The sequence below is a fragment of the Hydra viridissima genome, unplaced genomic scaffold (genome assembly GCF_058129835.1).
Source record: "Hydra viridissima isolate aposymbiotic clone 2 unplaced genomic scaffold, HvirCarnegie_v1 scaffold_49, whole genome shotgun sequence".
Classification (NCBI taxonomy): Eukaryota; Metazoa; Cnidaria; class Hydrozoa; order Anthoathecata; family Hydridae; genus Hydra; species Hydra viridissima.
The window spans coordinates 2103-17500 of record NW_028324334.1 but is presented as its reverse complement, the minus strand read 5'-3'; the positions used below and the strand labels follow the sequence as shown (position 1 = coordinate 17500).

Sequence of the window (15398 nt, the reverse complement as noted above, 5' to 3'; positions counted from 1 at the left end):
TTAAAACTGGATAAAATTTCTTAGTTCCGCCCTCCACTGATTCCAACGGTTGTTGTGAAAATACTGGAAAACATGATGCCTGAAAGAAATCCACACAAGATCTGTTTTAAGTTTCTGTTCAAGAAATGTACAGGCATCAATATTTAGCCATGTTTTCGAACAAATTGTATCTAGGTGAAGTTCACACACATGCGTTCTAGCTGTCAATCCCTAAGAGCACGTATACAACCGTTACCCTGTTCTTCCCCTGATCCTCGCCTATTCCTCGAACAATTCAAGGATTTTCTAACAATTTTTTCCACCCCACTTCCAGTGACAAGAATGGAAGTGGGGTGGAAAAATATTTGGAGAAAGAAATGCCTTCATCTTTTTTTTTTTAACTGTCATTAGAAGAGGATGATTTGTTATTTTACACCATGGCCACATTCTGAGGAACTAGAGCCACTGCCAGTTGTACATTCTATTGCTGACTAGAAAAGAATTTTCTGAATATTTTGTCCAATTAAAAACTTGATTTTTTCTGAGTTTCTTTTGAGTTTTGTTTGCTGCCAAAGATTGATCAACTCCAGCCTTACTGCAGCTCAATGGATCATCTTGTTGTTTTCTTAAAATTGTTTTATCTTTATTTTTCATTTAACTGTGTGCATCCTTACTTGAAAGGTTGAAGAGTTCTACAAAATCAGTTTTGAAAACTTTTTAATTTATACGAGAGCTATCTAAGATTTTGGTCCTGGAAAAGAAGCATCTAAAGGCTGTCTCCCTCGAAGGCAGCCGAGCAGTGAAGAGTGTTTTAATTGGCAAACCAATAAACTACACTTCAGACGTTGATCTTTTTTCAGCCATAATTTCAATTTCAAACCTTGAAGAAAGTTCAACAAGAGAAATAAGAATAAGCGTAAAATACAAAAAAATATAAGAATATATAAGAATAAATGATAAGTAGGAATTACATAAAATTAACAAATCAATGTATGATTAGCATAGGTTACAAACTAAAGTGATTTGGATATTACATTATTATAAGATATGTTAAACAATACCTGATTGGAAACATTGGTTATATAGTCAATCAACTTTGAAATTTTATTTAATATATGAAAAATTAAAACTTTTTTTAAATGAAAAAATACAAAAATCTAAAATTGGTATATCAGACATTCTTACAAATCATATCAATCTTAAATAGGCTTTAAATATTTCAATTTTTGGTATACATTACTTAAATTGATGAAGGAACACAAGCAATCTTTAGGACAACAAATGCTAAACATTTATTTTTTCCATTAAGTGATGAACCACCCTGCTGAGCATTTATAGATATAGCAAGCATATTGATTTAAACTGCATTCGAATTCAAAGACATAACTAAATCTCTAAATGTTGGTTTATATACTTTGGAAATTTATCTATTTGGATATACTTTGGAAATTTATCTATAGCATTATTTCAATCTTTTCTAAGTATATACATAGATTTGTTTTGTTTTTAGTGCACACTAGTATAGATTTGGTCTCTAAAAAATATGTCTCTGTTCCATTTAAGTTCAGATATATATTCTTCAATTATTTTTGTTGCTTGCATTTTTTATTTTTTAATTGAAAATCTCATTCCTTAAATAAATCTCTGATGTAAATATATTTTATATATAATTATATAAAATATGTGCTTCAACAATTTTATTACTACGGAGTGCGAATCATTTGTCTAAAATATAAAAAATCAATGTAAAACTGTCTAATCAACGTTATTTAGACTTCTAAACACAACGAGTGATTAACATCATTCATAGTCTCATTCAGCTCCTCACTAGAATCTGTAAAAAATATTATAATACTCATTTGGAATTGATGAACAGCTTTTGGTTTCTGAGCAATAATTGAGCAGCATTTTTCTCTCAAACTGAGAGTAGTTGCGTTTCATGAAGATCAGTTTTTCAGTCTTCAGAGGATGCGGTTTCTTCCATTCGTGACTGTCAGTGCTGAACAAGCGCTCTGAGGATGCTAAACTTGCAGGAATGCTCAGGATAGCAAAGACAGCCTCAGAAAGAATTAGATAGACGTTCCCTTTTGCCACCCAGAAATTTATTTGCCTTTCCATCCATGCAGAAATTGCCTCAACATCATTTACCTGGGCAAAAAGTTCTCCTTTCAATCCAATCGCACTCTTCTTCTTTTTCTTTGGCTGAATAAAGCTCAAAAGACCATTGCGTATTGGTTTGAAAAATAAAAATAGAGAACTAAAAAATTCTGACTTTAATGGGCGAAAAGATTGACTTTGAGGCAGATAGTCAGACTTATTCATACTTTAACTGATATTTACTGACTTCGTGTCCTAATATTTACACTTATTTGCATTTTTGGAATAATTCGCAACTATTCCAAATTACTCCGATTTCTTTTAATTATTCACAACTGACTGCATTACTTCAGATCATTTGTAGCACTTATTTATATTAACAACTTTAGATGTAACTTTTGACAATTGGCACGTCTAATGGTGGATTGGAAACTTACACAAAAGTAGACTACAGCAAGTTACATGGCAATTTTTGACTAATAATATTTTTAAATGATTTTTCACTCATATTTTAAAAACGGTTCAAGTAGTTGGCAACCAGGTAGACTACTTGTCTGGATTTTTTTCATCTTTTAGCAATTCTTGAAGGCAATCAGCACCCTGTGTAAAATTTACAGGCACTAAGCAAAGAAATTAAACTAATTGCCAATGAATTACCTGGTTTTTAGGCTTCGCTTTAATTGGGAGGCTGATCATCCGGTTCAGAAATATTGGTTCAGATAGTATTGGATTTTCTTTTTCAGGTTCACTACCTTCTTTGCTTTCAGTATCAACATCGCCTAAACTTTGCGTTGGCTGAGCACTTTACTGGCTAGCAAACATTTTCGAAATATTTTGCTTTTTTACGCACGTCCGATTTTAATTTCAAAAATTTAAAATTACAACCTTTCTAACATTATTTCAAGAAACGGAAAAGGAAATAATTCTAAAAAAAACATTGATGCTTTAACGATCGCTTTCGCTGGTTTTTGCTTACTTCAAATTTTTCGTAGCAACTAATCAGAGTTGAGCATTGCAAATAGAATGAGATAAAGTAATTTTAATAGCATGAGGAAGTAAATTAAATTTTGTTTAACTCCCAAAAGGCCAAATGAAAATGTAATTATTGCGTTTATTACGGTAATATTCCAATTTGGTAATTTTTTTTTTGAAATATCAATTAATTTTTAACAAAATGGACATTTTCATGGAATACCCGACAGAACTGTTTGGGAATTATTTTTTTAACGGGTAATCGGGTTCGGGTTCGGGTACCGATAGTATCAATAACATTCGGGTACCGATTGTTTAAATTATCCAAAAGATTGAGTCGGGTAGCTATACCATTGGGACAGTTTTATGGATATCTACAGAAAGATATCTTCAAGTGTAGCTATACCATTAGGACAGTTTTATGGATATCTACAGAAAGATATCTTGTCATCAGCTACTTTAAGTAGTTATTCGCAGCAATATGAAGATTTATTTTACCATTTCACATCAACTATTGAACTCTTCAAACCAATTTCAAGTTCACATGAAGGTACAGTTAGGTTTTCAAAAGGAATGAGTCTTCTTCTAAGCTCATTAAAAAAAGATCATGCTCTGAGTTTTCAGTTGCAGTTGAGTTTAAGTTTTCTTCGTAATATCATAGTTAATCAATCTCTTGAGATTTTTACTTCAAAAACAAGTCTTTGAGAATAAACTGACTAACACTCCTTGCCTAGAGGATGCTTTATTTAGCTGTGTTTAAGTTATTTTACTGAGTCTATTGGAAACTATGTTTTATTATTTTATTTGTAAAAAGCTGTTGTTAGATTAATATTAGATATGCAAAATAAAGAGGTTGCATACAAGTTTATTTACTATATTTAGATATATTTGAAGACTGTGCAAAAGAACCTGATACAGTAATAAAGTTTGTTGGTGTCATTTTGTTTAAAATGATCTTAAATAATTCTTATAAAAACTCTTTTATGTGACTGTAGATTTCTTGTATATTAGTGATTCTCTTTAGGATTTATCAGATGAATTTTCAGAATATATGAGGACATTAAGAATTAGAGAAGTAAGGCGAATGTAAGAGTAACATTTCGTATACAATTCAATGCATATAATGATAACACAAACATATCTCAGATTTAATATTTCTAATGACGTAGTGCGGAACAAACTTACAACAATATCATCTTACTTTACCATGTTATCATATATAAGCTCTACTACATTATACATATGCCTATTTGAATTTGTTAAGGTCAAATAAACCTGCACCTTTATTTTCTTCACAATGATTTAACTTCACATCACTTAATTAAACAAAGTCTAGATTGTATTCTTCTATGTTGTTTTCTCGCAGCGAACACAACGTTTCAGTTCTACATTTTCTCTTCTCCTTAAAATTCCTTTTACAAAAAGTTTTCCTTCAATTTATACTATACAAAGAACCTCAAATATGCTCATAAAATAAACCGCTTAAACTATATTTACATCATATCAAATAAACTACGTCAATCAAATCCGCCGTAAATAGTTTCTTCACGCAATTCAATTACATTCTAGTATTCTCATTTTTATAACAGATTTTTTTTTTGATACTGAATAAGTCCAATATGGAGTACAAGTGCTCATTTCTTTCTCATTTCTCGTAGAAATAGTTTCATTTCCTTATTTTTTTACATCTTGAATATTTCTTTTCCATTTTCCTGCTACAACAAAAATTATTTAAATGATTTTTAAAATCATTTAGAATTCAACAAACATGCATAAAAGTTAACCATTAGTTAATGGTTGCTTAATGGTCATCACTTAAAAAAAGCACTTACAATAGAAAAACTTGCTAGTTCTGTTACAGTTTATAGCGCACTGCGCCTTAACCCTTTCAGGGCTAAGAAATGGTTAAATTGTATCCATGTCTTAATGCTTGCTTATATGGTTGCAATATAAACATTTGGTTGTTCTGTTGCAATTACAGTTTTTAACTTCTGAAAAGATAATTCTATTGATAGGGTTTTTATGGTTAGTACATGGTCTAAAAATGGAGCGAGCTAGTTCCCGCCTTTTTCTCCTACTGATAAATATTTCATCTTCATGTCTTTAAAAGAATCCTGTGCGAATGTAATTCTTTTGGTATGGTATTTATCATGCTCTTCTTCAATTTGCATTGCAGTAACCATAAAAGTATAGGTTAATGGCCTTGCTAAAAAATAAAGCCTAGCCAAAAAGTTCAACAGGACACTTATTAAATTGAGCCTAGAACATCAAGGTTTTTTTTTACTGTAAATGAATTTACTTATTCGGCAAGCATGATGCGTTGCTCTGGGTAACTTGAATTGCACTTTTTTGATAAAGGTAGCACTGAGAATTACTATCTTAATGATGTGATTGCATCAGACATAGCAAATTTAGTGTCTTTCATTAGATTTCTCTTCAATCCCAATTTCAATTTAGGTTGTCTCTATAAATGCTCGGTATTCCTGGAGTTGAACCGCAGGAGAAGAGGTGGCTCTCATAAAAACTAAAAAGACAGAACCAATATAATTAGTTCTATATAGTGGTATCTGAAAGTTATCTACACCGACAGCTTAAACTTACCTCTGCAGAATCTGAAAACTGTTTGACTTGTTGCTCAACAAGCATTTTCTCGTCTCTTTTAGATTTCTCTCTTATCTCAGCAACAGGCTTTTCATCTATTCGAGCCATCAATACTCATCATCCTTTTTTTTTCCTGCGCTGATTAAAGTTTGTTATCTTTTTACAAACTAATTTCATTTTCAGAGTATTGCCAAGAGCTACATCAAAAAGATATCTAATCTAGTCATTTTTTTAGAGAGAACGCCAATTTTTAAATGTCTTCTCGAGTTTAGTTAGACATTTTTGATATCAAGATTTCTGGAAAGCCATTAATATTTTATTGATAGTAACAGCCAACAATTGTTTCATGGTTTCCTGCTGTTCAATATCGTGATGTAGAAAGAACCTAAAAGTCATGCTTAATAACACCAATTGCCTATTAAAATAGTCACAAAGTTCCTAAGACACTACTGGCTTTGAGAACTTGTTTCTTTTAATTAATCTAAAAAAAATTTTTTAGATTATTTAAAAGAAAGAAGGCTATTTTTATAAGCTATATTGAGTGATGAGTTTTAGAACATTAATTTGAAACATTAAAATCAGTTATTCAGCTCTTCAAACTTAATAATTATTATGATAATAAACTATTATGATAATAAACTATTATGATAATAAACTATTATGATAATAAACTATTATGATAATAAACTATTATGATAATAAACTATTATGATAATAAACTATTATGATAATAAACTATTATGATAATAAACTATTATGATAATAAACTATTATGATAATAAGGAATTGCCAAAATAATCAAGAAAACATTCTGAATTGTCATTCTGCTGCAATAACATTCAAAATATTGAAACTCAACCAGTCAACAGTTTACATAATAACTTTTACAATGAAAGAATACGAATATGACTCCATGAGTCTGACAATCGAATGCTGGAAACTTCATCATTACTAAGCTATATCTGAAAATTGTTCAACTGAGCTCATATTTTGTCTGCATTTATTATTTAATATATTGGAACAAAATTAGAGGACAAGATGATTATATTTTAAAAGTAAAAAAAAATCTCACCCAATAGTTACAAATTTACTAAATCTAAATTTTGTTGATCAGTATATCCCCCTGTTATATCAATATATACCTCTAAAACTTTTTACAAAACAAGAAATATTTGAACTGAGTGAAGATAAAAACATAGTCAAAGGTCAGATAAATTCAATGTAGTTTTATAACTTTGTATTTCATTATTTTATTAACTGCCTGTTATATCTATTACTTTTCCTAATTTATATTGTTTTTAGCTGTTGTACTGGTTTGGAGCGAAAAAGGTTTGGCATGTTAAATTACTTGGATTTTGTTTTGTAGTAATTTCTCAGTTATTTAAAAAGCAACTTTTGAGATATCAGTTTAAAGAACAACTATTAAAACTTATGTCTTTGTAACATTAAAAGGTAAAACGAATTTTATTGTTAAAGGAATTTCATGAAACAATTTACTTTATCAAAAACTGAGCTAAAAGCTTTTTTTCATAAAAACTACTAAAATGGATTGCAATATTGGATTTCATTTAAATACTTCTAAGAGCCTATAAAAATTGATACACTAAAACTTGTCTACCATTAATATCATGTAGCATTATTTCTCTACAAGTATTTTTGAAAAAATTCGAAGTGTTTAAATTAGTAGTTAATCTTTAAAATTATTTTTCCGAAACATTTTCATTTATAAGAACGTTTTATCTCGATGTTATATTGAAAACAAAATAAACATAATTAAATGTCTACGTCCATGTTTTTATTTTCATTTATTTGTTTTTTGTCTATATATAGTCGTTTATGGGGTGCATCATTTTTTTGGGATGTGCAGCTCCTACATTACCAACGTCTGCATTAGTCAATAACAAGTAATTTATTTGCTTAACTGAAGTTTTAAAAATGTCTTTTCTTTTACACAGTTACTTTAACTTATTAGAATATACTATGTTGCTTTTTTTTAGTTGTTATACTTGTTATCCTTATTAATATAAATGATTGGTGTTATGCATCATTGTGGATCAACCACATCAGAGTTGTTTCCGGATGATTCGCAATAATGTTTAGCTTTTTTTAGAAAATAAAGAACTGCATGTTTATTGTTATATGAAAGAATTCATCATAGAACAGTGAGTCGATAAAATATATTTTATGGGACAAAATCCCAATTAGCTCATTTTTTATAATGTTAAAAAAAAAAAAAAGTTGCGTAACTTATTCTTTTATTGTACGCTGATACTGAATTGATATTACTACAACGAATTAATTCTCTTAAATATCTTTTTTTTCATCAGCAATTTTTATTAAAGAACATAATGAAAATAATACAAATAAAATACATTTGATCCTTATCAAAAAAAAACAAAAACAAAACACTGTTACAGTATCTAAAAAAGTAATGTGGATAAGACTTTAAGGTATTCATTCTGTATTTTCATTTTGTTCTTCTTCACTTTGTTCAAGATCAAAATGAATAACTAAACCAAAGCCGTCATTATCAACTTCAAACTCTAATGTAATTACCGATGATAAAAAAAGACTTTAAGGTTTTTCACTTTTTTTTATAGATAACGCTTTTTCATTAGATAGTAAGAATGGTGGATTATGATAACGAAGCGTAAACAGTGAGCATACTGAAAGTATGCTCACTGTTTACGCTTCGTTATCATAATCCACCCGTTATTATTTATCACCTTTCTTCTTTATTTAAATTTATTTTATAATATTCTTTATTTCGGTCATGTTTTCGCTTGTAAGGAATTTAGGTTTTGTAAGGAATTTAGGTTTGTAAGGAATTTAAGTTTTTGATAGAGAAGAAAACTTGCATTTTGATGCGCCTAATAGATATTTGCTCATTGTTCTACATTCTCCATTACAAGACCACAATTTTTATTTGTATAAAAGCGTTTTGAAACTTTTTATACTGATTTTACTCCAACTTCAGAGTCGTTCGGAAGTGATGTGAGTCCTGACAACAGATACCGAAGATATGCAGCAAAACAAGAACAAGCTGAATACTGCAGGTTTGTCCTCTACAAGAATCGCACAACATCATAAGTTCTTTTACTGAAGCCTTGATATGCTCTGAAATTTTTTTAAAGTAAGATACCACTTCCTGTGTGCCCCAGATTGCAGCATTTTTTATCTTCTCAAAGTATTTATGATCAAAATTGCCAACGTGAATCTCAAGCTTTTAAATTTTTTCAAGTTTTTCTCCTCTACCGGTAACTTTTTTTTTTTAAAACATCGTACGCGATGAAATGCTATCCTTAGGAATGTGAAAGTTTTTTTCAAATTTTTTAAAATCTATTGTAAAGACTTTACTAGAAGATTTGTTTTCCATTAGCTGTTACGTAACGTTTGTTTTGATCAGACTTTTTTTGCAGCTGACGGAAATCAGAAGATTCTAATACATACTCAATTTTCTTTTTGTCAGTTTAAAAAGCAATATCCCTTTAAACAGTCTGGATTATATCCTGAAATACACGTTTTATAATAATGGTTAAATCAAAAAGATATCTTGAGAGAAAATATTTGTGTTTTGAGAAATTCTTTCAAATATTTACAAAGTTTTAGTCACTATAGTAATCTACGAAAAAGAAAATCTTTAAATTTGAATAAAAAAATGACATCGCTTGTTAAATCATGAATACCAATAAATAAATAAAAAAGAAAATACAAAGCAATAGCAAAAAGAGACTTTTAAACGCACTAGAAGAAAATTACTGGCGAAATAATACTTGCTAAATGCCAATACGGCAATACACTAAATGTTGCTTAACATTTTATGCGCTAGAACCTGTGTAATCAATAATGAAAAAAAAGCATTTTTTTAAATTTATAAATCAGCAGTTTACTCAATATAGTGTACCCCATCAAAAATGTATTCCATTTTTAAAAAATGGTTTAACTGCACTGTTGCATAACACCATCCAAATATCAATTGCATTATTGCTACTTTTACTTTGATAATATTTTCATAGACCTCTGGTACATGTATTATCAAATTATTACTTTTAAATTATTTAGCGTTTTACGATGGATTCTTCTTGTGGTCATTCAGGTTTCTATTTTTACTGCTAATAACGTATGCTTCGTAGCTGTTAATATACTTTTGGGAAACAGTGTTGAACCTGAACTTATTGGAACAATCAATGGGTTTGGAATGTCTGTATCTTCTGTTGGAAGGTAACTTGAATATGTAAATATATGAAGTTATTTTGTGTGTGTGTATATATATATATATATATATATATATATATATATATATATATATATATATATATATATATATATATATATATATATATATATAAAATGATGGAGGGAATACCACCAACTAACAAAAGAAAGGTTAAGGATACTTGTTGGTGGTTTTTGCATTAGGCTATTGTAAAGTTTTTTGTTGCTATTAAATATTGAGATTTTTTTTTAAAAGGGCGATAGGACCTTCAATCTTGGGGATTGCTTATTCATGGTCCTTATCGAACATTGAACGGCATGGACTTGGATTTCCATTCAATCAATACTTCGTATTTTTCGTATTATCCCTCTGCTGTTTTTTTAATTTCGCCTACGTTTACTGGCTTATTCCATCTACGTTGGATAAAAGAAAGGATTACTCAACTAAAAAAAAGATTATTCCATGAATATATAAAATAATATTGGATTGCTTACTAGTGACACAAGCACAATTTTTTCTTAAAAGCTGAAGAAATGACTTTACAAAAAAATGGATTGTTTTGTTTTTTAATATTTCTTTATCCTTTTTATTGAAATAATCGCATTATGCGATGATATAAAGCCTTATAAAAAAAAAGCGTGGTATACGTTGATTTTATGACTGTAAAATGCTGTTTTCCTTGTTGTGATAAAGATCAATAATTTTCAATGCAAGAGTTAGGTACAAGTTTTAGAGCTAATGTGATTTATCGGGCCGATAATCAAAAAAGTTTGGGAACTTCAACTGTCTGTAATATTAGTTCCTAAACATGTTAATAGTGCTCTTCCAAAAAAAAAAATTTTAAGTTTCTAAACCAATTGTATGAGCTCAGCCATAGATAATTCACTTTTAGAAAATATTGCTATAACATAACATAATATAAAATACTATATGATAACATAACAGCTATAACATGCCACAATTGTTAACTAAGTTTTCTACCTTTTAACGCAACCACCAAAAAATTTTTTCATATGTTTGCAGTCCATGGTTTTTTTTCAAGTACAAATTACCTATTAAAAATTGCATATTACTTTGACTTTAACTACTGGAGAAAAGCTATTATAAATTCTTTTTCACGTGTAGATTACTGTATAATCTTGATGACATTGATTTTCAACCACTGTACTTAATGGAGTACTACAGATTTTACTAAATAAACCGGTCCTAATACACCTGAGTTTTAATTGTTCGTTTTATTGGAAATCACCCTATGGACAAAACTCTCGCCTGTTTTCTCCTACATTCCGCAGAAAAGAGCAATTTTAGCCTGTCATTTCTTCAATGTAGAAATGACATCAAAATGTCTGCAAAAGCCATTTACTAGTCAACCAAGCACCTAATAAAATGAATGGCAGGTCTGTTGCTTTTTGAAGTTTATTAAAAGTTTATGTTTTTTATTTTTTGCCTTTTTTAAAATACGCAAGAATATTCCCGTACAAATACTGTAGAATGTGTTTGAAAATATTCAGTGGTTAGCGTGTTGAGGTATGTTGATCTCAAAGTTGTTTTTCATCAAACTTAGAATCTTATAACTTTAAATAAGTCTATAGATTTTTTTTTAACTTTGTATACATAAATTTATAAAGCATGATATATTGCTATTATGTTAGTAAAGCTAATGACTATGGTTATTTTATTTATTTACTTTCAAATCAGATAAATTACGTTCTTAGGGTCCGTTTTACACATAGCTTTGAATGATATGGGCCTTCAATTAACCTTTGGTGTGTAAAGCAAATATATATTAGTTACTTTAGTAAAGTTTTACACTTTGGTAAAACCAACCATTCTGCGGAAGTAAACTAGAGATTTGCTATAACTTTTTACTATTCAGCAAAACAAACAATTGCAAAGCTTCCTCAAAGATTCGATTTTTTTTTTTTTTTTCTTTTTTTCTGGATTCAAAAGTTTCTTCAAACTGAACATACCAAAAACGTTTTTATTTATGCCCCTGAAAAAAATTTCTGAAACAAAAAAAACTGAGCTTGATTAGAGATTTAACTTTTTCTTACAAACTCTCTAGCTCAAGCAAATCTTTTAAAAAGTAGTAAAATTGTTATTAAAAAATTTAAATCAAAATTAAATTTTATAAACATTTAAAACAAAACATCAACTGAAGTACCACGCCGTCTTGCTGCTATCTAGTTTGTTTTTGTGTCTCAACCCTCTTTTTTAAACTTAAACTGCTATTAGTGAGAACTTGTGCTATTCCAATATTCGTAGCTTAAGGTTATGTAATCATTGTTCTGCATGATGTAGCTGGAAACACCGACTGGAGCTCTTTTTCCATTTACATAAAAAAACCAATAATACGAATTAGTGTCGTCCAATTTGACGTCGCACACTTCAGTTATATATGCGCCCAAAGCCCCGAACATTTTGTACTTAATTTTATAACAATCATTAATATGTCCAGCAGCAAGGATAGCGTCAAAGGCTGTTCCATTTTGTTTGATTTCAACTGAAACACCATGTGGAGGATTTTTATTTATAGCCAGAAACGATACTCTTACAGCTGCACGATTTTTAGAATGATATTTACTGTTTGATTCACACACCAGCAACACCAAAAATACAATGAATGTTTTAGTCTGAAACAGAATAAGTTAATATATTTTCTTGTGATTATTATAATTTTTATTTGCATGTATAAGTTTTTATCTTTTATATTGCAAATTCTTAGGGAAATTCATCTCTTTATCAAATGAAGCATTATAATAACTAATCCAAGTTTGCTTATTTTCGGTCATAATTTAAACAGTAGGAAACATTGTGGTAAATGAGCGTGAATAAAACAAACATGGTTTCTTTTTAAAACATAAATAAGTTAATCAGTTTAGACAATAGCATACATATATCCTATCATGTACTTTAACATTTATTTCTAAAACCTTTGTGGTAGGCCTAAATTGACAGATAGATGTGTGGTAAAGGCAGTCAGATGGTAATCCTACCCCCTCTTGAAGTACTAAAGTTATTTTAACTCTTTTCAGTAGAAAATATTCATTTCAGTAAGATAGACTAGTATGTTTATTTTATAAAGTTTAAAAAGACATGGGTTTGGGTGATTGAAAGAAAAACCAGTATGAGTTGGTAATTCGTCAAAATTTTTGCTGCAGAAAATAAGTTAGAAAGGTCAACCTGAGGCAAAAACAAAGAAAAGAAAAGAAGTTATTACTTTCAATAACGGTGGAACTGTGGAAACAATCCCTTAATAGAAATAATAGATAAATTAGTTATAAATTACCTCAAATGCTTAGCCACTGTTTATTTTAGCTATTAAGCGAAGAAAAAAAGGTTCTTGCGCTTGTAATGAATATACTTTGTATAACGTTAAATGGAGCTAAATGGTAAGTTCTAATAGCAGTTATTTGCTGATTGACATTACTATGTATTTGTATTGTGAAAGTAATAGGTTTTTTTAAAACGGTATGAACTTTCTTCCGCACTCAGTAAATCATTTCTTTACATAATGCATAGATTCTCTTAAAAATGATTTTTAAAAAAGAATATGATTTTTTTATATGTTGCGCTGTCTGAATAAGACTTTTTTGTCAGAATTTACACTCTGAAATCTAATTTCTGAATAAAAAATCCACAAGATGTATATTCAGAATTCATTGAATGGCTAATCCAGTAAGCTTGATGAATAGAAAAACGAAAAAATCTTGATTTTTAACCCAATGACAATATTTGTTCATTGATTATGGATCAGTTTACCCTTAAGCTGTAGCTATTTGACCTGCAAAAACATTTGTTTCTAAATGGTACGTTGAGCTAGAGCGCAATTATTGCTGTACTTTTATCGTCATTTCGGCTAAGTGGTTTCCTTGCACTAAAGAAAAACGCCTTTAAATTGCTTTTTTCCATTCTTTCTTTCATAGAGCACAGCTTTAGTTAGAAATGGCTTATTTTACCTTAGTCTCGCCGATAAAGTATAAAAGCATAAATATACGTACCAACATAATTTCAGCTTTTCCTAGAATTACTTTAGTTCGATTCCGATCCTTTTAAACATGTACGAATAAGTGAGTAACTTTTCACCTTTAGTCTATTTTTAAAAGCTTTATATAACCGAAAATAATCAATCCAATATTGACGTTTATAATTGACGGTCCGACATTTATTGATTCTTAAATGGCTTTGACTAAATTTAGAAAATTTTAATCAGTAAATTTTTAATCAATAAAATATTTGCTTATGTATTAAAAAATAAAACGTTTATTGTTTTGAATGATGTCCGCTAACACGTAAAAAAAGGTAGTGGGCGAACCGACCATAGTTACAGCTACAATAACGTTAAAGATGTCATTAATTAGTTTTATTAAAATATGTCGTTACTCAAGTGATTGGTTGTAACCATTTTGAGCTATTAACAAAATAAAAGGAATAAGCAGCGGCGTTAACTTTTGCTTACCGTCATCTCAGCTGTAAATTTTGAAACTTTGACCTGTAAACACAAAATAAAAAATTTGGAAATGGTGGTGGAAATTAAAAAGCAATTGCTCCTTATGTCACTAAGTTTTTGTTCAGTAAGGTGAACAGTAACTTTAGAGAGTTTTTGATATTTATCGCTTTTAGATTTTGCTTTTAACTGTGACATCAACGAAAACTCAATTTTACCTTTAATTATTTTTAAGATATTCTTTATTGAAGATAAAGCATTTTGAAAATGATTGCACTTGAAAACGAGATCCGACAAAATAAAAATAGCTTTTGGGTGAAAACTTTGGATCTGGAACTAGCTGACAATACGTTTGCGTAAATCCGTAATAATGGTCTCTCCAGAATATGTTATTTGGGCACCAAATTCTAGTTTTAATACGCCTGATTTCGTAACATCTCGTGTAGGGAAAATCAGGGCGGAATAGGAAATCTTACTTTACTAAGTACTTATCTTGCAAAGTCCCTAAACGTTTCTCGATACTAAATTAGGCAGCAAATGAAGTCATCTAAACAAATTTATACCAATCATAAGCGATATTATTACATAAATCATATACTTGATTTCACGATTTCTATTCAATAAATGTTATAACACTTGAGAATTTTTAATCGGTTCTCGTGAATATAGCTTTATTTATATTATTTCTTTTTTATTATAATTTGAAGTGTATTTTGTTAGTGTTCTTCAAATCATTTTATTTTATTCGAAACAGAATGATTGTTTTGTAACTTTCAACTAATTGAAATCACGTCATCCTTACCTTCGGAAAAATATGTGAAATTAATGTAAATATCAGATTAATTTACGTTATTCATGCACTCCTTAATCAACAGTTTTCAATATTCTAATAAACTCCATTGTAATCTCTTTTATACACACTAGTATCTGTATTCTATTTAACTTTTTATAAGAATACTATCTCACTTGTGGTTGAAGTGACTAAAATATATGACAATTTTAGGCGTTTATTATACCAATATTGTAGGATTTCCGTTGTTTCTTTTTATATTCATCATCCACATTATATTTGACTTCACTCAGAAG

The 15398-nt window shown here is 29.3% G+C and overlaps 2 protein-coding genes across 18 annotated transcripts in view; one reads left to right on the top strand and one right to left on the bottom strand.

The window, feature by feature from the left end:
* Positions 1-10595, top strand: part of LOC149876057 (uncharacterized) — a 41994-nt gene extending 31399 nt beyond the window's left edge. For 8 of the 17 annotated variants that reach the window (XM_090075813.1, XM_090075806.1, XM_090075809.1 and 5 more), the window contains 4 exons: positions 6952-6978; positions 7480-7553; positions 9712-9870; positions 10121-10584. In XM_090075813.1, coding sequence (XP_089931939.1) covers positions 6952-6978; positions 7480-7553; positions 9712-9870; positions 10121-10331 — 471 coding nt within the window. In that variant the 3' untranslated portion in view covers positions 10332-10584. Of the gene's footprint in view, positions 1-3930; positions 3966-4072; positions 4135-6951; positions 6979-7479; positions 7554-7759; positions 7812-8626; positions 8706-9711; positions 9871-10120 lie in introns of those variants that run through there. The other 9 variants (XR_016448943.1, XR_016448942.1, XR_016448941.1 and 6 more) reach the window with 9 other exon arrangements.
* Positions 10596-11834: 1239 nt separating this feature from the next.
* On the bottom strand, positions 11835-14008 carry LOC145183498 (uncharacterized). The gene is made up of 2 exons (XM_090075818.1): positions 13867-14008; positions 11835-12498 (listed from the first exon to the last, which is right to left on the bottom strand). Exons 1-2 carry the CDS (start codon positions 13870-13872, stop codon positions 12097-12099), a joined length of 408 nt encoding a protein of 135 aa, XP_089931944.1. The 5' UTR covers positions 13873-14008; the 3' UTR covers positions 11835-12096.
* Between the last annotated feature and the right edge of the window lie 1390 nt (positions 14009-15398).